Below are 25,469 nucleotides of genomic sequence, written 5' to 3'. Positions count from 1 at the left end.
ACCGGTTTTGTGGAATGACTCAGTTACTGAATGTCAGCATGCTGACTGACAGATATTCATCAAATAAATAGGTAAAATAATGATTATAACCTTAAATTTCAGAAAGCAATCATAGTCCTCACAAAAACAGTTATTTTTACTAATTGTTAGCACGCTGTCTTAGAAGTTTTACAACTGCTAACCTAATAAAGCTAAAAAAAGAAAACCTATATAAACTAGCCAACCTCAGCAATCCAGTAGTCAGTTGTTGGACGGCTAGTTGACTATTCTGACCCATCTTTACTGTGGACTGTTGACCATACTGGACATCACACAGCTCCAGACTTCTGGCAGCATGCTAACTGTGGGGGATCCTCTTGGTGATGTCAGGATGTGCCATCTGTGCCTTCTGCCACTGACATTTTCTGCTGCAGTGGAATAGTTTCTCACCCCTTTTCCATGTTTTTCCATCTGTCCTACTCTTTTAAAGGTGAGATAAGCACAAAACTTTCCCTGGACCGTGAACTTCAGTCCAGCTACCAGCTCATTGTGGTGGCTCAGGATGGTGGGACCCCTGCACGCAGCGCCACGGGCACTGCTTTCATCACGGTTCTGGATGAGAACGATAATGCGCCCTACTTCAGCCATGCTCAGACAGGAAGAGAGCTCTTGCTGCAGGTATGAGAGCTAATATTAGATTCATAATCCTCAGAGCTACGTCTTTTAAAAGAGAAAGACTGTACATTATAATGTGTAAAGTATATGTTCTACAAGTTCATTTTGTCAACTTTTAGTTCACTAGCATGTAGATGCCTCAAAACGAATAAACCTGGACTAACAGCAATAAAGCTGTAATTTGATTAGATTTTGTGAGATATTTTAGATCTGGCTAAGCTGATGAGATTTCTAGGCAAATATGTTCAAAAGAAATAACTTTACAGTTAAAAAGTTGGGGGTCAGTAAGAAAACAAATAAATACTTTTATTTAGCAAGGATGCATTAAATTGATCAAAAGTGACAGTAAAGACATTTATAACATTACAAAAGATTTCTGTTTCAAATGTTGTTCTTTTGAACTTTCTGTTCATCAAAAAAATCCTGAAAAATTAACTGTTTTCAACATCGATAATAAAAAGAAAAGTTTCTTGAGCACCAAATCAGCATATTAAAACGATTTCTGAAGGATCATATGACAGAAAACTGGCTGCTGAAAATTCAGCTGTCATCACAGGAATAAATTACATTTTAAAATATATTAAATTAAAAAATTTGTATTTTAAATTGTAGTAATATTTCACAGTTTGACTGTTTTACTGTGTTTTTGAAGAGCTAAATGGAATATAAGGAAAAAATATGTATATGATATGATTTAAATATGTTTAAAAAGTGAACTGAAATCTCTGTAACAGGCACTAGAAGGTCAACCATCTGGATTTCTACTGGGAACGATTCATGCAAAAGACCCTGATGAAGGAGAAAATGGAACTATTTTCTACTCTATGTCTGGTAAGAACGATGCATCGGTGAACAAGTCAATTAATCAAAACCATCTTGTGAGCAGATGCAAAGTTTATAGCGATAAGCGTTTCGTCTCGACTACTAAACATGAAACTGCTTTGCAATGTGATACAGTCCCTGCTAATCAAAGGATATTTAATGGTCAGTGTGCTGTGGAGCAACATTTCAGAATAATGAGATTCCACGGTGGGCGGGGCTACCCATTGTGACGCTGCTCAAAGAGAAAACAAGCACTTAACAAAATGATTAATGCAGTTGCAGCTAATTTAATTTGAAAAAGTACAGTTTTAGTGTGTTTTTAAGATTGCACTGTATACTGATACTAAAAAGTATGCCGGTACCAAAAATACATCATACCTGACCCATGCGATAATATTCTGCTATTCATCACAGTTCAAGCAGCATGACGTGAAGTGTAGAAGGTAAAGTGTTGACGCGTGAGATCATTAAATATGTTTTGTAGCACATTTACTGAATTTGACACATAACTATTTAATCAAATCCAGATGGGATCAAGTCATATGCAGCCTTTGTACAGTAGAAAAATGGTCTATCTAATCATTTTTTATCTGGTTAGGACATACAGTGATGCACACAAACTTGTCTTTCATTGCCCGTTCCGTCCTGTCTTTGCCGTAGGTCCTAGAGCTGAACGTTTCACTCTGAACCCAAACACCGGAGAGCTGCGGTCCTCTTCCCTTTTGAGCCATTCTGAGCGGCCTGAGTACAGTTTCATCGTTCTGGCCTCGGACCGAGGTTCACCCCCTCAGAGCTCCACCATAGCATTGAAAATACAGGTCAGTCCCCCTCCATGAATCAAATGGGACATATGAAACAGTGGCTAGGTTAAGATACACCTAGAGTCTATGAACCAATCTAAATCATGCAAATTTAATCCACTGGATGACGGAGGGATTAAACATCCCCTCTGGACCCTCATTCTTTGGCAGGTTTCCTGACAAATTTCCTAACAATGTATATTATGGCTTGATTAGTTATGGCTATAGCCCTCCAAAAATTCAGTGTAACACAAGTGACCTTTGGTCATATCAGAGACTGGCTTCATCGTAAGTTAAAAATAGCACCTTCCGCCACATGGATCTACTCATCTCCTTTTCATAACATGCAAAATGATTTATTTAATACTGTTATATGAAAATATGAACTTGTAAATTATTCTCTACAGGAATGGATCCGTTTACATCCGCTCTCAGGTTAAACATCATGTGAAGGAAATATGGAATGATCTAGTTGGCCTAATCAAGGCTTACATTCTTGCGCTGCAAATTTCCATAGCTAGCTCATCTCTCCTAGTCCAAGTCTTGTAACCTTCCCCAAGCAATGCCGGGAAAAATACTCTCAGCTGGCTAATTTTAGGTGCTCAAAGATGAATGTCTTAGCTTTGACTTTTTTCCCTCCCTCCCTCTAGCCGTTGTTGTCTGCAACATTTTAAGCGTGATATTACGGTGTAAAACATTCAAAGTAGGAGTGACCGTCTCCCAGCTGCACCGATACAAGTGCCAGCTGTGCTTTCTGCTATGTTGTGTCAAAGTCTCGTAATACAGTTCAGTAGCCCTTTGAAGAACAGAAAAGCTCCTTGTGAAATACCCCAGTGATCAAATTAATATTTCTCGAACTAGTCAACAGAGTGGAAACAGACTCAACGGACAGCAACGGTAGTAAATTCCAACATACAAATGCCTGGAAAACACATTTATGCTGTGTAACCATTTACTATTGTTACGTATGTGCCAATACAAATAATGAAGTTTATAATTGATATCTAATTAGCATAAAAAAGAGCTCTGGCAAGGCTTTGATACTTTTAGAAATCAACAGTTTGATTTAAAAGCAGCTGTGCAGAAAAAAAAGTAGATGTTTTGTTGGAACGTGCTTTGACATGTCATTTACCGCTTAATGTGGGATTAATTACTCCTCTGTCCTATTATGTTTCATTAGAAGACTTGGCCTCAAGAATCTCGTTATTGCCAATATACTAATCACACTGCTGCGTAATGATGATTTAGTCATAGTAAAAAATTAATAGGTTATTCATGAGCACATGTGTTGCAGTGCATACTTTTATTTTCACTTGTTTGAGTTCTAATACATAGCTTCTCTGTGTTTGTGTGCGTTTTTCCTTATCTAAATGTTTGTTTCCATTTTTCTGTACCTGTCTTTCTCGTTCTTTCTGTGCACATACACACATACGCAGTCTCTAGTATCTATCAAAACAACATCTCATCTGTGAAAAGAAACTGCAGGCTTCCATATTAGGAAGTGAGGTTCTTTTGCTTTGAAGTGTTTCTGAGTCATCTATGAGGATTCTGTATTTTTATTAAGAATATTTGCAAATTTGAATGTTCTAACAGTTTCCTATTCTGATTATGTTTACTTTAATCCAGTATTATTTTTCCTGGCAGTCACAGACCCATCAAATTAACTCTGATTAATGCTAGCAGGTTTGTTGTTTGAGCTTGTAAAACTCCCCCAAAAAGTTTTATTTTTCATTCCATGTAAAAAATGTGGGCTGCAATGTTCCTGTTTTGTTGGATTTGTAGTCAACTCGGAGGACACATGGGTTGTAAGTCTGTGCTGATGTGTAGTTTAAAATTAATTCAAATAAAAAATTAAATAATAAGCCAATAGACCTAATGTTAGATCTTTTGTGGTTTATCGTAATAAAAAATAATATAGCTGTGAGCAGCAGTTAGCGGGGTTCAAGCACTTTAAGCACATACGTAAAAATGAGTTATGTTTTATTTGGTAAGCCTGTAACCATCTCGTTCATAGATGGAAAAGACTATTTACAGGTAATTTACCATAGGAAATATATGATGTTTAAGCTTTTTAACAGTTATTGAGGTTGAGCCAAAAACCTAGGACTAGTTCTCCAAAGTTGGTTTTTGAAATAGTCTCCAATATTTAACGAACGATTCGATGGACAGCGGCGGTCCTAGAGGCAAAGTTGCTCAGAATGAGGAGTTCTACCATGTGGTATGAATGTCGTGAGTGAAAAATCGTGTGATACACAGCCCCCGGTGGCCGATTTTTTTTCTAATTTCTTACAGGCCTCTTGGCAGTGAGTCAAACAGGCCCAGCGAGTTTCGTTCCGATTGGCCTCCGTTAACCTTGTCTGATAGCTGCTCAAACTTCATTGGCCTATGGCGGACATGTTTTTTGAGATACGTCAATATCCTCATAGACCAGTGGTCTCAAACTCAATTCCTGGAGGGCCACAGCTCTGCACAGTTTAGCTCCAACCAGCTCCAACTCACACCTGCTTGGAAGTTTCTAGTAATCCTAAAGACCTTGATTAGCTGGATCAGGTGTGTTTGATTAGGGTTGGAGCAAAACTGCGCAGAGCTGTGGCCCTCCAGGAATTGAGTTTGAGGCCTCAGTCATAAACAATCATGGCACCTCGGACAAAGACACTGCATGCCAATTTTCAAGTCAATTGGACTATGTTTTTTTCCACTTATAGCACCCCCAAGTGGCCAGTCACCGCGTCCTTTTTCATGCGACCACAGAATGAGCTCGTACATAGTTGTGCTGAGTTTGGTGAAAATATTTCATTATGTTCACGAGTTATAGCCATTTTAGTAAAAGTGGCTCCTCCCACTTCAAACTAATTGTTGACAATAAGACTTCGTAGTATCTCGGCGTGTTGGTTTGGTTCTGATCGGGTCAAAAATCTAGGACTAGTTCACAAAAGTAGGCTTTTCAAAAAATCCAAAATACCTGAAAATTTTGGCGACTTGCAAATCCAAGGCATGCGTTTTGTCCATCTTGAGCCAAGGATTCCAACTATATAAGAGCCTACGCCTAACGGTTCAGGAGTTATGAGCCATTTCATACATTTGACCACTGTAGCGCCCCCGTCAGGCCGATCAGGGCGAGACTTGGTGACGTTGTAGATGGTGTGAGTACTACCATTACCAGCCCTCAGAGTTTCAAATCTTTATGACTTAGGGTTTGGTCTGCCCACCACTTTAAGTGGGGGAATACTGATCCTTGGAAATTTTAACAATAAAAGACATTTTTAAATACATTTTTACAATAAACAGTGTTGGTACTGTGTTCACCACTTCATATCCAGAGCTGTTTTAGTATCATTGATATACTATTATAGTTTTTTTTTTATATATTTTGAATTAGATCTTGTTTTCACATTTTCTGTTTTTGAATTTTAGTTAAAGATTTAGTAATTTTGTTGTGTGTTTTTGTCATTTTGCTGTTTTTAAGTACTTCAACTTAAACTAAATGAAAATAGGAAATGTTGCCTTGTCAACTAGCTGAAATAAATTAGTTTTTTTTTTTTTTTTGATGTTTCATTTTATTTCAGTTAATTTTATTTTAAGTACTGACATTTTTTATTGTTTTAGTTTTAGTTAATGATGATAACTGAAGAAAAAAAAGTAATATATATACTATAATATATAGTAAAATAATATATATGTGTGTGTGTGTGTAATTAGATAGATAGATAGATAGATAGATAGATAGATAGATAGATAGATCAAAAATATATTTTCTTTTAAAAACAGTTGTAAAGTTGAATTTAGTTGTAACTCCATTCCTGTTGTCAAATGAACATGTCAGACATTTAGAAACGCTATGCATTCATCAGTTCATCTTCTTAATCTAACACATAAATGTCTTTCTTTACAGGTTCTGAGCTCAAGTAAAGGATCAGCCACCACTAACTCCCAACCATTAATGCTGAATTCTGTGGAGGGAGCTAAACCCGGCTCCATCTTGGGGTCTGTACGTTCACCTGATTCTCAGACCCTTCCTGAAGCAGGCCAGGTCACGTACACCGTGGTGGGAGGTACAGACAATGACGGCACCTTTGTGGTAGACCGCCAGACGGGTGATGTTTACCTGGCCCGTGAGCTTGACTTTGAAAAAGCTCCTCGATACACTCTTCAGGTTGAGGTGGATGACTTCTCCATGCCCCTCCCTAAAAGTCACTTTGTAACTTTGGTAATTGATGTCCAGGACAGCAACGATCATGCTCCCGAATTTCCCGAAGACCCCATTATCATAGTCGTCCCTGAAAGCACAGATCCTGGGTCGTCTATCTACACCTTCCAGGCCGTTGATAAAGACGGAAGTGGACCCAACAGTGAAGTGCACTATTCCATCCTTCAGCAGTGGCCAAACGTCCCAGATCTCCTGTTCCTGGATCCAACTACAGGAGTTCTCTCTCTGGGAATGATGTTGGATCACGAGAGGACCTCTTCACTACTCTTGGTGGTTCAAGCAACTGATTCGGCCGCCGATGTCAGTCAGCGGCGCCGTGGGACTGTCACAGCCCGCATATTTGTCACTGACGTGAATGATAATGACCCTGTGTTCATCTCACCGTCTGTGGTGAGTGTGATGGAGGACCAGCCTGTGGGCTTTGTCTTGGTCTATGTCATGGCTGTAGATGCAGACCAGGGAGAGAACGGACGAGTGACATACCGTATCCAGAGTGGCAACACCGGAGGAAAGTTCAGCCTTAACCCAGATACAGGTAAACCAATCAGAAACTCAGTCTGAATGAAATGTGTGATGTTCACTATATATTTTTGAAGTTATATGCTCACCAAGGCTGCGTTTATTTGATCATAAATACAGTAAAAACTAAATATTACAGTTTTAAATAATTGTTTTCTATTTTAAAATATATAAAAATTAATTTTCAGCAGCCATTACTTCAGTCTTCAGCATCACATGATCCTTCAGAAATCATTCTAATATGCTGATTTGGTGCTCAAGAAACATTTCTTCTTACTATCACTGTTGAAAACAGTTGTGCTGCTTAATATTTCTATGAAAACATTTTTCCAGCATTTATTTGAAATACAAATCTTTTGTAACATTATAAATGTCTTTACTATCACTTTTGATCAATTTGAGTCCTATTATACAAAAGAAATAAAATCTTTTGACATTTTGAACGTAATGTATATTTACATATATTCAACAATACAAAATAATAACTGATTTTAAGCACATTTTAAACTCATTCTTATTTATAAAACAATGCTAAACACCATAAAGATTCTGTGATGGGTATATAAAATAATAAGAATGGTTAGCACAGCTGTAATGCAACCATAATTGTGTGTATTGTTTATGTTTATCTTTTGAAACCTTGTTATTTGATGTCTTGCATTTTGAGTGATTTTCAAATTCAAGGGGCAATTATTCAACCTACCAGTAACATTAGGATATGCAGCAGTAGAAGCAGTGGTTAAATTGATGTGTGAACAGGACATTAAGGGATTAGTTGGCCCAAAAATGAATTTTCTGTTATCATTTCCTCACCCTCATGTCGTTCCAGACCCTTATGACTTTCTTCCGTGGAAAACTGCATTGCATGCAAAACGCACCTTCATTTTGATTCCGCATTTTTGCTTGACTCGCATCTTTCCTCTCCTCCCAAGTCAGAATCCTCTAAATGCCCTTTAGTTCTCTTAATCCTAAAAACCGCCAGCTCAACATCTCATGCTGTGAGTTCTGAACAGTTTCTCTCATCTCTCTGTGTTTGTGCATTAGTGCATCATGACATAAAGCAGGAGTGTAAGACAGTACACACCACTCAGCTGGTAGCTATTTACAGCATGTTCTTCCATTAACAGATAGCTCAGATTGTGTTTCACTGTTCCATAGTGCTTTGTTGTGGACCTTGATATGCTTGTGGACCCCACACTCAATATTAAGGATCTGGAATTTATAAAAAAAAAATGGAAATAGATCAATGTACTTTAGCTTGTGCTCACAGTGTTTTAACCTGTTGCGCAGGTCATTGCAATAATAGACTACAGAAATAACTGTGCAATCAAAATGTAGAGAAATGTAAATGAATTTGAAATACTGTATAGTGAAATGTTAAAGGGTTAGTTCACCCAAAAATGAAAATAATGTCATTAATTACTCACCCTCATGCCGTTCCACACCCATAAGACCTTTATTCATCTTCAGAACACAAATTAAGATATTTTTGTTGAAATTCGATGGCTCAGTGAGGCCTCCATAGCCAGCAATGACATTTCCTCTCTCAAGATCCATTAATGTACTAAAAACATATTCAAATCAGTTCATGTGAGTACAGTGGTTCAATATTAATATTATAAAGTGACAAGAATATTTTTGGTGCGCCAAAAAAACAAAATAAAGACTTGCATAGTGATGGCCGATTTCAAAACACTGCTTCAGGAAGCTTCGGAGCGTTATGAATCAGCGTATCGAATCATGATTCGGATTGTGTGTCAAACCGCCAAACTGCTGAAATCACGTGACTTTGGCGCTCCGAACCGCTGATTCAACACAAAAGATTCATAACGCTCCGAAGCTTCATGAAGCAGTGTTTTGAAATCGGCATCACTATATAAGTCATTATTTTGTTTTTTTGGCACATCGCTTTATAATATTAATATTGAACCACTGTACTCACATGAACTGATTTAAATATGTTTTTAGTACATTAGTGGATCTTGAGAGAGGAAATGTCATTGCTGGCTATGCAGGCCTCACTGAGCCATCGGATTTCAACAAAAATATCTTAATTTGTGTTCTGAAGATTAACGAAAGTCTTACGGGTGTGGAACGAGATGAGGATGAGTAATTAATGATATTATTTTCATTTTTGGGTGAACTAACCCTTTAAGCTGTCAAAATAAGCTTAAAGTGAGTTTAAGTGAGTTCAAGCTTCTCTTTTCCATGCAGTGAAAGTACAGTAAATGGTCACCAGAAGCTGTCAAACTTCAGAAACAACAAAAAACATCGTAAAAATAGTCCATACTACTAGTGCATTGTATTTTGAAATATTTTGAAGTGATATGTTGGTTTGTGTTAGAAATGGAGTGAAATTCCAGTCATTATTCAGTCATTATTCTCTCCTGTAGTAGATCTCAGATCTCATTTGTGTGATTTTTGGAAATTTGGAGAGTTTTGAGATCATCAGATATGAGAATCAATGATAAAGGCATCAGTGAATTCAAGACAGTTGAATGATATTTACAGCAGATGAAAAAAGATTATTAGTGAATAATGACTGAAATTTTGTTCTTTTCCTCAGAACTATCAAATGGCTTCAGAAGATTTGAAATATAGCTCAAATGTCATTTATGATAGAATACTTTCTTTATGACTTGTTTGTAGCTTGAAAGCTGTTGGTCTGCATTCACTTTCATTGTTTAGCAAAGATCTGCATCAACCTTCACATCAAACTTTTGTAATCCATGAAAGCAACAAAAACATACGTTTGGAATGACACAAAGTTGAGTAAATGATGATAGGATGTTCAATTTTTTTTGGAAAAACTCTCTTTGAAATGACAAAACCCTCTGTGCAAATTTACATCGGAAGCTCATTATTAATCCTCTCAGCTATTAACATGAGAATAGAAAAGCAAAACATCTTCATTCTTCCTCTTGGTTTCTCCTTACGTTATCGGAGCATGGCTGTTGAGGAGTCAAATTGTCTGAAAATATTCGGGCTGGTAATTCTAACCAGATTAAAGCCTCAGAGGCATGTTAGCTCAGCGTTATGGAGATAGAAGAGAGGGAAAAATAAGTCAAGACAGAACGAAAACACCCTCTAGTGTCCCAGTTCCGATCATGCCTTTACAGCCTGCTTTGAATCACTGTGTCTGGTTCTTTAAAAGCATGAAATTGAGATTGGATCAATAGGAGCACCGCTCGCTTGTGGTAGGCTTACGACAGGGGCGCTGGCACCCCCAAATTTGAGCAGGGCACGGCAGGCCGAGCCGTTGCGTGTCTAGAGTGCTTGTTTATGCGCTCTTTGTGTTTGCTGTGGAAAAAACTCATAAAATGTGGCAAGATAGTTGAGCTGTTACAGTGGCTCAGCGAGTCTTCAGGTAGGGAAGGCTCTGCATGGGAAAAAAAATGTATTATTTAAATACGTTGCATGACTTTCACTCATTTTTAACACAGCAGAAAGGCGTCAACTCTTCGTGCTGTGATGTTGCTTATGCAAGATCAAAGTGTGCTACAGGATGGAAATCATTCGTCGTGCGAGCGTGTGAATGAGGCTTTGCTTAAGTGCGAGTGGTTTTGTTTTAAACAATTTACATCATGGCTTCATTACTGTGTAATTGTTTAAATGCAGTTCAGCAGGCGATCACTCACAAGAAATACCAGACACAAAGCTTATTACATTCATCATATGGTAGCCTAACACTTTTGCTTATTTCCTCTTTAGGGTCTTTGTCTATTCTTAGACCAATTGACCGTGAAGTGCAAGACCTCTACAATTTGACCATAGTGGCAGAAGACCATGGTTTACAACAGCACAGCAGCTCCCAGTTACTGTCAATCCAGGTGATTGATGTAAACGATGAGGCACCGTACTTTGAGGAAAGTGAATATGAAGCTTTTGTTGCAGAGAATCAGCCTGCAGGAACCACTGTGCTGGTGGTTTCAGCTTCTGATATGGACCAAGGTAAAGTATACTCCTATGTATGTATAAATCCCTTATATATATATATATATATATATATATATATATAAACATTTTGTATAACACATATATATAATAAAATTATATATACTGTATAATAACAATATTTTTTGATTTATTTTAATCCAGTGTCATTTTAGTATTATTTATATGCTGTTATAGTGTTTATTAATATCTTGAATTAGCTTTTATTTTTATATTTTCAGATTTAATTTTAGTTTTTTAGTTTAGGTTTTGTTTTTTTTGTTTTTTCAGTTTTAGTAATTCAACTTAAACTTATTTTTTTCAGTTAGCTTTTTTTAATTATTTTATTTTAACTTTATTTTTTCTTTATTTTAATTAACACAATTTTTTTTTTTTTTAGTTTTAGTTAATAATAACAACACTGCTGTGTGCACAATGACTAATGTCTTTGGCCATGAACATCTCGCGCCATAATCGCCGCATTTATAAGACTTGCTCTGTGTCGTGTGCTCTCTATAAATGTGGCTTGGCAAGGTACGTTGCCTGCAGACTTGCAAAAACATGAAGTTGGTAATTTAATCATGAATTAGTGCACTTCTACTCGCCCTGCTCTGAGCGGGATTCGAACCGGCATTTCCAGCATGGGAGGCGGGCACGCCAACAAGGACGTTAAAGAAAGCAGCCTCTAGCATCAGTTGCTAGCTGGCCTCCGTTACAATCACCCCACTAAACCTCACTCCCATCCATGTCACAGCATCAATGTAACCCTTCCGGTTCTACTTGCCCCACTTCGAGCGGGATTCGAACTTGCGTTTCCGCCATGGGAGGCGGGCGCGCTAACAAGGACGTCGCTAAAGGCAGCAGCCTCTAGCGTCAGCCGCTAATATGCCTCTTGAGGCCAAGGGAGTAAGGTTTACTCGCACAGCTCTTACTAGCTGGCCTCCATTACACTCACCCCCCTAAACCTCACTCCCATCCATGTCACGGCGCCAATCTAACCCTTCCGCTTCTACTCACACCACTCCGAGCGGGATTCGAACTACCGTTTCCACCATGGGAGGCGGGCACGCTAACAAGGACGTCGCTAAAGGCAGCAGCCTCTAGCGTCAGCCGCTAATACGCCTCTTGAGACCAAGGGAGTAAGGTTTACTCGCACAGCTCTTACTAGCTGGCCTCTGTTACAGTAGGAAAATCCCTCGCAGCCTCTAGCGTGCCTCTTGAGACCAAGGGAGTGAAATTTACTTGTACAGTTCTTACTAGCTGGCCTCCGTTACTAGCTGGCCTCCGTTACCCCACTAAACCTCACTCCCATCCATGTCACGGCACCAATGTAACTCTTCCGCTTCTACTCACCCCACTCCGAGCGGGATTCGAACTGGTGTTTCCGGCATGGGAGGTGGGCGCTAACAAGGAAGCTAAAGGCAGCAGCCTCTAGCGTCAGCCGCTAGTACACCTCTTGAGGCCAAGGGAGTAAGGTTTACTCCCACAGCTCTTACTAGCTGGCCTCTGTTACAGTAGGAAAATCCCTCGCCGCCTCTAACGCGCCTCTTGAGGCCAAGGGAGTGAGGTTTACTCGTACAGTTCTTACTAGATGGCCTCCATTACACTCACCCCCCTAAACCTCACTCCCATTCATATCACGGCACCAATCTAACCCTTCCGCTTCTACTCACCCCACTCCGAGCAGGATTCGAACTGTTGTTTCTGGCGTGGGAGGCGGGTAAGCTAACAAGGACATCGTTAAAGGCAGCAGCCTCAAGCGTCAGTCACTAGCATGCCTCTTGAGGCCAAGGGAGTAAGGTTTACTCGCACAGCTCTCACTAGCTGGCCTCTGTTACAATAGGAAAATCCCTTATTACTGAATGTACATATGGGTCAGGAGCATGATTAATTACGTTAATTTTGTATCGCAATATGTTCTTTATTTAATCTCACTAAATTAACATGTTAAATTAATAATAATAATAATTTGGTTTGCATTCCCCTGTATCTCTGCCAAACAACAACTCAGTATACTTGTCTGATATTAAACGGTACTGTCTGTTAAATGCACGCATTGAGTGAGAAAACTTCATTTCCACCTTGTGAGATTAGTGATGGTTACACCATCCTCTTTAAAAGTGACACGAATGTTTGTTTACGGTTAACATTTCCCTAAAAATACTGGATACCACAGCCAAACCCATCACAAATAAAAGTGTGTGGTTTTAATTGGTGCCAGCCGGGGGGGTGGTGGAAGGGGAGTGCTGCATTCTCTTGGACTTACTCAGGGGCAAATAAAACAGAAGGATCATAAACTTTCTCTCCATGAACAATTAGCGAGGTAAACAGGTGACACTCTGCCAGATTGCTCGCCTTTTGCACGCGATCTGCCATCCATAGACCAGGGGGAGGGCGATTGAGACCAACTGCTTAGACAGCGGTATTAACTAGAAACAAATAAAAACAGGGTGCGCTGCCGTGCTTACTCATTCCGTGAGAAAAGTCTATTGTACAAAGTGAACACAGCCTCTTAAGAATGATGGCTTTTTTTCCTCAGATGTGATCATTTGGACTTGCATTCAGAGAAACTGTGCAGATTCATCTCATGTCATGTCTTTATGCTTTTTCCATAGGGACCAATGGAGTCGTGACATATGGAAGCATTGTAGGAGATGATTTCAGTATTCATCCGGTGACAGGAGTCATAACCACCTCTAAAGCTTTGGACAGGGAGGCCCAAGGGGTTTATGCTGTGACAGGTACTTTAGACTGAACACAAATACTGAATTGCAACAGGGAATTTATTCTCGGATATGCTTTTAATGCTTTTTGTTTGGTTTCTGCCAATGTCATGTCACGGTTGGGCACGCATTTGTTTAGCCAGTTTATAACCTCTTTCTCATAAACAGTTTATGCCAGAGATGGTGGTTCTCCTCCCAATTTCGCCAAGACCACAGTGCGCGTCACAGTGCTGGATGAGAATGACAATAGGCCGGCTTTTGGGAGAATGTACTACAGTCTGGAGGTGCCTGAGAACCAGGAGCCTGTGACGCTCTTCACAATTAGAGCCACAGATCAAGACTCCGGAGACAGTGGGGTGGTGCACTACAAAATCACTGGTATTAATGCCATGAGCAATATTAATGTTGTTGTATAATATATGTTAAATATTATTATATATTTTATACAAACAGTTAATTGTTTGTAATGCCCAAAGTCATTTTCAGTTCTTCAAATGCCCATTAATCCTCCCCCCATTGTAGCAATATTTGGTACAACCTCATTAGAGCTCTTTCTAGACAATAACATTGACTAGGATAGTATTGCTTAAATGGAAGGGAATGATCCAAGCTGCATTTATTTGATCAAAAATACAGTGAAAAACAGCATATATTATTAACATTTAAAATGATCATTTTCTATTTCAATATATTTTAAAATGTAATTTATTCCTGTGATGACAAAGCTGAATTTTTCAGCAGCCATTACTCCAGTCTTCAGGAATCATTCTAATATTCTGATGTAGTGCTTGAGTAACATTTTTATTATTATTAATGTTGAAACACTTGTGCTGCTTAATATTTTTGTGGAAACCGTGATTTATTTTTTACGATTATTTGATAAATGTTTGTTATTTGAAATAGCAGTTTAAAAGTATTCTTTCCAAAAACAACCCAAAGTTTTTGAACAGTAGTGTACTTTCAGTCACTTTGTTAAAGATCTTATGTATTATTTTGCAGAAAAGATTCATTATTCCACAAAAGGTAGTCGAACATTGTGAACTATCTATCAATCTGTACTGACAAATGTATGAGATATAAACCCAACTGTCGTAGATAGGAATAAAAATAATTAATAAAAATTGGTTTAATAAAACATAATTAAATTGATTTGTTCAATTACTAAGGGTCCTGTGAGAACAAAGTTAAATGATTACCATTTATTATTTTTTCTCTCTTTTTTATGCAATACAGTAATATCATAAAAGAAAGAAGAGCTTGTTGGTTGTAGCATCTTTAATTGTCTATTGTAGCATAGAAATATATATCTTTTTTTTTTTTTTATCTATTACATTACATGATATAGTTAAGAAATTTTATAAGAGATTATGTAATATACATTGCACACATTGGTCAGTGTTGATGAAAATGAACAGGCCAGATGAAAAACTTAATATTGTTATATATTTCTTTTCTCAGAGGGAGACCATTTTGGTGATTTCCACCTGGACAGGAAATCAGGTGTGCTATCCACTTCTAGGCCTTTGGATCGAGAGTCCAAAGCAAAATACACCCTCACTGTGAAGGCACAAGATCAGGGTGTACCGCCCCTCACCAGCAGTGTCACTTTGGACATCAATGTGTTGGACCTGAATGACAACAGCCCAGTGTTTCCCAGCAGCAGCTACTCTGTGGAGGTATCAGAGGATGCTTTAGAAGGGTCTCTTGTTCTGGAGGTTTCAGCCTCTGACAAGGACGAAGGGTCCAACAGCCAGGTGGTCTACTTCCTGAGCCGCGAATCCAGAGGTATGTTCATTGTGGACCAACACACAGGTCGCATTATTACAGCGGCAGCTCTAGACAGAGAAAAAGTGGCCTCCTACAGCTTCCAAGTCTACGCCATGGACTCCTCAGCAGCCAATCCCCGTAACACTTCCGCTGATGTGACCGTCCACATCTTAGATGTAAACGACAATGCCCCCTTCTTCATCACAGACCCGCTCATCATCAATGTCTCCAGCAGTAGTCTCTCTAACCGCAAAGTGCTGGCCACCATGAGAGCTGAAGATAAAGACTTTGGTGCAAATGGATCTGTATTTTATCGATTTGCGAATCCTGTCAAAGGCTTCACCATAAACTCTTTGACGGGGGACATCCAGGCTACTGAGAAGCTCCATGCGCTGACCCAGAGTCAGCGGACCCTCATTGTGGAGGCCATGGATCAGGGTAACCCATCGCAGTCCTCTCTGGGAGTGGTGGTTGTGTACATCCGAGAGCAGAGTTACCAGGGCATCCGCTTCTCACGCAACACTAGGGATGTGAGCCTGCAGGAGAATGCCGCTAAAGGTAAGCTCAAACTGTAGAGCATGATGCTAGCAACACCAAGGTCATGGCTTTGATTCCCAGGGAATGCATGAGCTGATAAAATGTATATCCTAATGCCAGTGTAATGTAAAAACAGGGGAAATGAGATTCATGGCTAAATATCCAATGTCGTCTGATGTGATAAAAAATTGCAACATTGGATGATACCCCTTATGGGATTGATATATATATTGTGCATTACTACAATCTCTCATGGAAATTTTCCTTTAATCATCAAAGGTCTTGTCTTTGTCATAGGTACAGCAGTTGTTCAGATACAGGCTCACTATCCTGATGGATCTAGCAATGGCATTAACTACAGCATTTTCAGTGGCAACAAGCAGCAGTCCTTTAGCATCAGCCCCCACACGGGTATTTGCATCAATTTATTGTGATAGTAGTCTTTATATTGGGAAAGATGTTTCACTATTAATCATAATAAATTCATTATTTTAGGTGAGATTTGGGTAGAAAGTTCTACAGGTCTGGACTTTGAGGAGACCCCACGACTCCGCCTGGTGGTCAAGGCTGAAACCGCATCCTCCAGCTCCTTCATGGCAGTCAACCTTCTCCTACAGGATGTCAATGACAACTTACCACGCTTTCAACTTCACAATTACGTTGCTTATGTTCGTGAGGCCCAGGGTTATGATCATCCTATCATTCAGGTGCAGTAATCTCCCGTCTGTTTTCTCAGTGGTTGAGTATTCATAAAAGTGTAAAGTTGTGGAGTACAACATCCCTTGGCCTAAATACAGCATATTTTCAGAGCAAACCAGAAGAGTTTCCTTTGCGTTTCCACAATGTTTTCATTGTCCATGGTGAGAATATAGGCTCAGCTGTCCCACATAGCCACAACCAATTCCCTTTTTTAACTTTTTTTTTTTTTTTTTTTAAATAGTTTCAGTTCCAAACCCAACATTGCTTAGAGGTTCATGTTACGCTCAAGCAGCTGTTGCAAATCTGCCTGTATTTTCATTGCCAATTTCACCGGTAATTTCCTCAGGTGTTGGCAAATGACCTGGACCAGGGTCAAAATGGACAGGTAACCTACTCCATAAGGTCATCATCCATGAGCGGACTCTTCAAGATTGACCCTGTCACAGGCAGTATATCCACCGCTGCCATCATGGACAGAGAGATCTGGACACAGACCAAGTACTAAGTTATTCCTTCCACTATTATGTTTATGTTGTTTCTTTAAGGAGTCGGTAGATTCTTAAAAAGGAGTGATTGAAAAGTAAATAGTCTTAAATTCACTCTTTTTTCTATAAAAAATCTTAAATATTTTGATTAGCAAAGAAAAAAGCTTAAAACCTTGATATTTAATCATATAATAAATATAATTTTTTATCTTTCTTTTAATAGTTTTTTTTTTTAGAATTTGCATTTAAAAATCTTAAAGGGTTAGTTCACCCAAAAATGAAATTTCAGTCATTAATTACTCACCCTCATGTCGTTCCACACCCGTAAGACCTTCATTCATCTTCGGAACATAAATTAAGATGTTTTTGATGAAATCCGAGAGCTTTCTGACCTTCCTATAGACTGCAACATCATAACCAATGTCAAGGCCCAGAAAGGTAGTAAAGACATCGTTAAATAGTCCATGTGACTACAGTGTTTCAACCTTAACCCGGAAGCGCTGCACTGTGCTTAAAACGTAAACAGCGTAGGAGTTTGACAGGGAAGAGATGAAATTGTTGAATAAAGCTGATATTTTGTTGTAAAGCTGATATATGTTTTTGCACACAAAAAGTATTCTCATCACTTCATAACATTAAGGTTGAACCACTGTAGTCACATGAACTGTTTTAATGATGTCTTTACTACCTTTCTGGGCCTTGAAATTGGTTATGACGTTGCTGTCTCTAGGGAGTTCAGAAAGCTTTCGGATTTCATCAAAAATATCTTAATTTGTGTTCGGAAGATGAACAAAGGTTTGGAACGACATGAGGGTGAGTAATTAATGACAGAAATTTCACTTTTGGGTGAACTAACCCTTTAAAACATCTTAAATTTCTTTCTCATCAATATGAAAATAGTCTGTGAGAATGTCCAGACTCTGACCCTAATTTTGTTGTTGTGTCTCCAGCCTGGTTATTATGGCAACGGACAGAGGCAGTCCTCGGTTAGCAGGTTCTGCCACTCTCACGGTGATCATTGTAGACCTGAATGACAACAGTCCCACCATCCCTGTTCCACATGAAGTCCGGATCCCTGAGAGTAAGTTGACTGCTGTTTGAACTCAATATCATTGCTGTAATCAATGAACTGAATTTCCTATTTTTTCTGGCAGACAAACAATGAGGCACACCGTGCTGAAAGATTGACTCAATTACCAGGCGTTTTTCTCGCCAAAGTCCTCAATAGTTATTTCCTGTCACTGATGTTGTACAATGTGTCCAATAATGATGGGCGTTGTCCAGCAAAACTTAATACTTTTGAAAGGTGCAACCACAAATGGAAACAAGTTAATTACATTTTATACAAGATTATCAAGATTGTCTATTTCTTTGTCTAGATACTTTGATTGGAACTGTGATCACTCAAGTCACAGGGAATGATGTGGACTCTGGACCTGCTCTCTCCTATTCCCTTCTTCTGGACTCTGACACTCAAGGGAAGTTTGGAATACACCGCTTTGGAGGGGGGGTGTCCTTGACCGGCCCTCTGGACTTTGAAGAGAGAACATGGTACACGCTGACCGTCAGCTCCTCAGACTCCAAGCAACAGAGTTACGCAAATCTGACCGTGCTTGTGGAGGATGTGAATGATAATGCTCCAGTTTTCTCTCAGGACCTTTACGAGGTACTTTAGAATAGATTACAGGTTTCGGATGAACATTGATAGAAAAAGTTAATTTTTGTAGTTTACTTTGAAATTAAACCCAACATAAGATAATTGAGTAATATAAACAGTTATTTGACCAATCAGAATTAGGTACCCCAGAGTGCTTTGTAATAATAACAGATTACATAAGATTTGATACTCTACTCTGTTTAATAAATCAGTTCCACTGGTTAAAATTCTTAAAAAAAGCACTTGCAGTTTATTTAAATGTCAATGAGACACATATTTGTATTCCCAAAGTATTCCCTGTGAGCACCACATTTAAAAAAATATTTCTTTAAGTTAAAAGAAAAATAAATTGATGCTGTGTTCTGCTCAAAGCAGTCAGTATTAAGGTCGATTTATGTCTTTGGCAGGTGACTCTAGCAGAACACTCGCCAGGAGGAAGCTCAGTTATCACAGTAACTGCTACAGATAAGGACTCTGGAGAGAACGGAAGGATAACATACAGGGTCGTGTCAACAAAGGACATGTTCTACATTGACCCAAGCAATGGTAATTTGTCCATTTGTTACTGTTGTTATCCTTTTTTGTTTATCGTTCTTCATCCAAATCATTGTCAGATGTCTTGTAGGATTTATTTGTAAGGAACAAGACATTTGATGCAGTGGTTCTCAGCTGTTTTTTCTTCTGGGCCCACATTGTAGGATGTCAAGTCGCATCCAATACCATATCAATTTTATTAATCAAACAAAAGTAAGAACTGCAGCAGTCCTAAAATATGCAAAATTATTGACTGAATAGAAAAAAAATGTAGAAAATCACTGGAAATGTAGTAAATTATTAACAGAAGTAGTGTGATTTACTAGCCTAATGCATTCAGCAAATACTACACCAAATATTGTGTCGCAATTACACGTTAGTAAGGACAGATCCATTTTTGCCTAAAGACTCTAGAGCACATGTGTGAAACTCCGCTCCTGGAGGGCCACTGTCCTACAGAGTGCAGTTCCGACCAGCTCCAAAACACCTGCCTGGAAGTTTCTAGTAATCCTGAAGACCTTGATTAGCTGATTCGGGTGTGCTTAATTAGGGTTAGAACTAAACTCTGCTGGACAGTGGCCCTGCAGGTACTGAGTTTGACGCCCCTGCTCTAGAGTTCAGTCCAGGACTCCTATTATTACTATTGGGCTGTCACCCACCAGTTAAGAACCACTGTTTTGAAGCATATAATAAACGCCCTGATAATACCTTGAATCTTATCCTGCAATTTCTTTACATAGGTACTCTGTTCATCAAGCAGAAGGTTGAGTTTGACTCACAGCGCCCTTCCATTTTGGTGGTGATTGAAGCCAGTGATAGTGGGACACCACCGTTGACCGCCTTTACCACAGTTCAGGTGCATGTGTCTGATGTCAATGACAATGCCCCTGTATTCCACCAGACTGAGTACAGAGCGTCTGTATCCGAAGACGAAGTTCCTGGTTCGACAATTCTAACCCTGGAAGCGGTGGATGGGGACTTGTCTAGGGACAACTGTGGCTTTGATTTTGCCATCGCCAGTGGGAACATCGGTAATGCCTTCCAAATTGAGAGCAGTGTTCGCTTCCTTGAGGGCCATGGATTTCAGACAGTTGGAATGCTGATATTAGTTGATAGGCTTGACTTTGAGATTGTGAATGCCTACAATCTTACTATTGTGGTCTCAGATCGTGGCATACCACAACGAAGCTCAAGTGTTCCAGTTTTAATCACGGTAATGGATACCAACGATAACCCACCATCCTTCAGTAGGGCGGAATACAAAGTTGTTGTCAATGAAAGGGCAGAAACAGGAACAGAAATACTTCAACTTTTTGCTGTGGACCCTGACTCAACCCCTAATGGAGAGGTTCAGTACTCAATCAGTTCTGGAGATGAATCTGAGCTCTTTTCTGTTGATCAGTGGACTGGGTCCCTTCGTCTGCGGAGGTCTCTTGATAGTGAGGAACAGTCCTCTTACATGTTCATTATTCAGGCCTCGGATGGTCAGGGCCACTTTGCTCTTGCTCCAGTAACTGTCGAGGTCAAGGACATCAATAATAACCAGCCTTACTTTCCTCTTAAATCACTTACAGCAAGCATTCGTGAAAACCAGCCCCAGAACGCTCTAGTAACCATATTACATGCCATTGATCATGACAAAGGAGCATATGGAGAACTGAGATATTTCCTAATGTATAATTCCGGCAATGGTAAAGATTCCTTTCTAGTGAACCAAACCTCCGGTGAGGTGCGAACCCGCTTTACATTCGACTTTGAGAAGATAAACACTTTCAATTTTATTGCCATGGCAATGGATGCAGGCAACTACTCTGCTACAGTCACAGTGCAAGTGTTTGTGACTGGTGAAGATGAGTATGACCCCGTTTTCACTAACTCAGATTTCACCTTCCGTATACCTGAGGGTGCCAAGAAAGGGCAAAGCATCGGCCAAGTAAATGCTAATGATGAGGATGGAGGGGTGGACGGCATTGTCCTCTATACACTCGCAAACAGTTCACCTTACTTTGAGGTCAACACATCTACTGGAGTGATATCCCTCAAGATGGATGCCTATCATCATCATATGAGCCGGTCTAAAAGAGAGACACGTCAGATGACGTTGGATGTTATTGCCCACAGTCCTTTGGAGAATTCTCGAAAAGCTTCTGCCCAGATCACAATTGATGTCACCCATACATCCTTCGGCTTGAACACAGACATGAATGTGGTACTTGCCAGTGCTATAACAGCTTCTTTGGCAGCCGTTGTGTTCCTGATCATAGTTGTTGTGGTGATATTCCTGTTGAGATCCCAAAGGTACAAAGAACAAGAGGCTTGCACCAGAATAGTCACCAGCGGTACTGTTCTGGAGAGTCTTGAAGATTCGAAAGTTCCAGGGGGTGAAAAGCTGTATCATCAGACTCTTCCTGGGTACGCAACAGACCAGACTGGGACCGGAGGAGGTACCTACACACGAGGTGGGTCTCTTGACCCATCCCACTCCAGTGGACGTGGTTCCGCCGAAGCAGAAGCAGCAGAAGATGATGAGATTCGGATGATTAATGAATATCCACGAGTTTCTAGCGTCTCCTCCTCTATGCAGGAGCACATAGCTGCTCGTGGGCCTGACTCTGGTATCCAGCAAGATGCAGATCAGCTGTCTGACATTTCCTGTGAGCCGGGGATGGATGCAAACCAATGGTTTAAAGGGAAGAAACTGGGAAGTTTAAGTGGAACAATATTATCAAGCCAGTTGCCAACTTATCGGGATGAAGGAGGTGGATATCTTGGGGTTGGAAGGGGGCTTAACATCTCGCATCCGAAAGATTATGCTTTCCCGGAGGATGGTAAGCCTGCTGTAGATGGTTCTCTTACAGCAATCGTGGCTAGTGACGAGGAACTGAGAGGCAGCTACAACTGGGACTACCTCCTCGACTGGTGCCCTCAGTTTCAGCCTCTGGCTAATGTCTTCACAGAAATTGCCAGATTAAAAGATGAGAACGCACCACCTAACCCTCGGCGGCCATTTCATCCCAAAGCAAAGACTGATCCCAAGCCAAGAATTGACCCTCCTCCCCTAATTACCTCTGTAGCTCATCCAGGGGCCAAAACTGTTTTGCCAAAACCTGCTGTAGGCCGAACATTTCCCCACCTATCCTCATTGCGGCGATCTCCTATTGACCACGATGGCTCTGTTTCCTCGATTGCCATGTCTCCAAGTTTTTCTCCATCGCTTTCACCACTTTCAGCCCATTCCCCAGCCATCGCTCCTTTTGGAGGTCACTCGTCCTCCGTTATCAGTACAACTGAGCACTCCTTAGAACATGAGGAGACAGAACTGAGGATTTAATGCAGTCTAAGGAGAGCTCACCCGAAAGAATTTCCACCTGACTCAGGTACTCTAAAAATGCCTCTCCTCTGGCATAGTCCTCAACATCATGTTGTATGTAATGTCGCCCCACTGGCTGGCCAGAGGTTTCGGTGCTTTTGTCACCCTTCTTTAGACTTACTGACTTGAGTTGTAAAAATGACTATTGTATAATGCTGTTCTAATGATCCTGAAGATCAACTGACATTTTTATTAGCCCAGCATTTGCACATTTTAAAGGACAGTTATGTATGATGTCAATGTTTTGTAAGAGAAAACACTTTTGTATTATATATTTTTGTACTGATGTTTTTTGTTTAAAAAGAATGACATATGTCAAACGGTTGCTATAACCTGTGATTTTATTGACATACATTTATATTTGTATATTTGTGGCCGTAACAGTTTGTTATGAGAGCTTGTTTTAGTTTATTAACAGTTGCCATTCTAAAGTGTTCATAAAGTAAGTATGTTCAGTATTAAGCTCTTAAATGTTTGGGGAACATGTTTTGCTGTCAGTATTTATATAAAAAAAGTTACAGTATCTGCAAAATGCCAATGTACAGTCTTTGAAGGTTATGCTGCAGACACAGTGATCATATTGATTTCTACATGCTGCTTCCCCTCCCTTAGCTTTACTAATGGGAACACAATTGTAGCTATGAAACTAAATATAAAAAAACATTCCTCCCAAAATCTAAAAACTTAATTAGCACATTAAAGCCATTTTTTTCATTGTTTTTAAGTGTTGAAGCATAACAACTGTAGCGCAAGAACACAAGCTATCTGTGCCAGGAATTTCAAGAAATAACAATAACAGAAATGTTAAAAATTGTTATGGCAGCTCTTATCAGCACCTCAGAAGAGCTGACGCTTACAAACTCCATAACGTAACTGGAAATAACGTATTGTCCTTTTTTGTTCTCATGTTTGTTCTCAAGTGAATTGTTTTAAAAACAGATTTTAACAAATATTCTCAAGGCCAGTGAAAAGGTTATCATGTTGTTATTACAATAAATAGGCTCTAAATAGCCATTTGGATGTTTTACTAGATGTTATGTTTGAATAAATACATCAATCTATCCAATAACATACATCATTTGACCAAAAGAAAGATTCTCTCCACTACGCCCTAGTCAAGGTACTGTATAGGTACATTTTTTGTAGCATCTTTCAAATATTACTGTGGGTAAACAATTGGTAAGTTTATTATACCACAAAATGCTGGATTACTTTGTGTTTATGTATGTAAATTACATGGCTCAATAATGTTATGACATCCATATTTGTTAAAAAGCACTGGTGATTTGATTTTAGTGACATATTTTTTCCTACAATGTACAGTTTGCATTAAAGTTAGAAGATAAAGTAAATATATTTCAAACTAAATAATGGCAGCATTGTACATTCTCCTAGCAGGATTCATTTGTAGCCTTAAGTGATTGTGAAACATTTTTGTAAATTATTTTCTAATACTTTAAAGATGATTGTAAATGTTGCCGTATGACCATACTTCATTTGTGTTAAAAAAAAAAAAAAAAAAAAATGTCAACATGCTTTTTTCCCCTGATGCCTATTGAAAGGTTTAACTTGTAATTCTGAAAAACGACATTGCCTATTGAAGAAAAACATTGTGTTTATAAGTGATTGTTAAAATTATGCTTTGTTCAGATTGATTTTTTGAAGTTAGCCTGATTTATCAGGATATCTTTCTACTTGTTTAAGAATCCTATATTTATGGCAGATACTTCGCTTTTGTACACAACAATTCCTCACTCGTAACTGTGAACATGTTATATTCATGCTGCCTCGAAGGAAAATAAATAATGTTCAGTTGTTCTGTGTTCATTAAAAAAGTTTCTCAATGTTTGAATCACTGTTCATAGTGTTATAAGTGAATAAAATCTGTTTACATTTTGAATAGCACTGTGGTCCAAAAAAATGGCCATCCGTTTGTCTTACCTTTGTACCCAATATAATCCAAAGGGCATTGATGGTAGGTGGTGGTGTTTTTATTGTAAATGATGACCAGAAAACACTGAATTTTGTTCAGTTTCCACCTTAGACATTTGAAACATTTTTTGTTTGTTTGTTTTTTTATTTGACAAAGTGCCTGATTAAAATGTATTTCCAATAATGAGCCTTAAACATCTTTATCTATTTCTTAATTATATGTATACATATTCTGTGGTGATAATAAAAGTTTACATATTCTTTTAGATCTAAAACAAGACATTATTTGAACTACACTGGGAATCTGAACTGTTTTTCAATTGTAAATCTTCGCATATTGTAAGTTACAATATATATTTTCACCAGGCTTAGTTGAGTTAGTTTATACCGTTGGTAAATATTAATTTTGACAGAATCCTGCCTGCACAGTTTTGTCTGTTTTGTCTTTGTTTAATGTTTCTTTGTTTGTCTTGTGCCTGAACAAATGGCTTTTTCTTTTTCTTTGTGTTTGCCATGTGCTCCTCTTGTTCTGCCTCCTTGTTTCTTGTTTGATGTGTGATTAATTTGTGATTAATTAGATTAATTAATCAGCACATCATGTAATTAATTAGATTAAAAAATTGAATCACTTGACATCCCTGATTTTTACATTACATACAGTTGCAAAAAGGTCAATGGTATTTTGACCTTCAAGAATGTTCATAAAGCATAGATCTGCAGTCTGGCCATCTACTTAAGTTTCTACATGCGAAGTCAAAGTGACGAACTGAACTCCAAATATAATCCAGATGTTCAGCCAGAAATTGGAGAAATATTGATGTAGATTTATT

At 39.0% G+C, this 25,469-nt stretch overlaps 1 protein-coding gene across 1 annotated transcript in view; it reads left to right on the top strand.

The window, feature by feature from the left end:
* dchs1a (dachsous cadherin-related 1a) overlaps positions 1–24,827 on the top strand; it is a 125,591-nt gene extending 100,764 nt beyond the window's left edge. The window contains exons 7-21 of the mRNA XM_051863054.1: positions 470–657; positions 1,389–1,485; positions 2,137–2,294; positions 6,169–7,018; positions 10,714–10,953; positions 13,551–13,676; positions 13,827–14,036; positions 15,117–15,983; positions 16,260–16,373; positions 16,458–16,669; positions 17,008–17,159; positions 18,097–18,227; positions 18,526–18,812; positions 19,211–19,349; positions 20,078–24,827. Of these exons, the coding sequence (XP_051719014.1) occupies positions 470–657; positions 1,389–1,485; positions 2,137–2,294; positions 6,169–7,018; positions 10,714–10,953; positions 13,551–13,676; positions 13,827–14,036; positions 15,117–15,983; positions 16,260–16,373; positions 16,458–16,669; positions 17,008–17,159; positions 18,097–18,227; positions 18,526–18,812; positions 19,211–19,349; positions 20,078–22,668 (6,362 nt within the window). The 3' untranslated portion in view covers positions 22,669–24,827. The remainder of the gene's footprint in view (positions 1–469; positions 658–1,388; positions 1,486–2,136; positions 2,295–6,168; positions 7,019–10,713; positions 10,954–13,550; positions 13,677–13,826; positions 14,037–15,116; positions 15,984–16,259; positions 16,374–16,457; positions 16,670–17,007; positions 17,160–18,096; positions 18,228–18,525; positions 18,813–19,210; positions 19,350–20,077) is intronic.
* Positions 24,828–25,469: the final 642 nt, after the last annotated feature.

Source organism: Ctenopharyngodon idella, chromosome 15 (assembly GCF_019924925.1).
Source record: "Ctenopharyngodon idella isolate HZGC_01 chromosome 15, HZGC01, whole genome shotgun sequence".
Lineage (NCBI taxonomy): Eukaryota > Metazoa > Chordata > Actinopteri > Cypriniformes > Xenocyprididae > Ctenopharyngodon > Ctenopharyngodon idella.
Note: the sequence above shows the minus strand (reverse complement) of the source record. Positions and strands in the feature narration are given on the sequence as shown.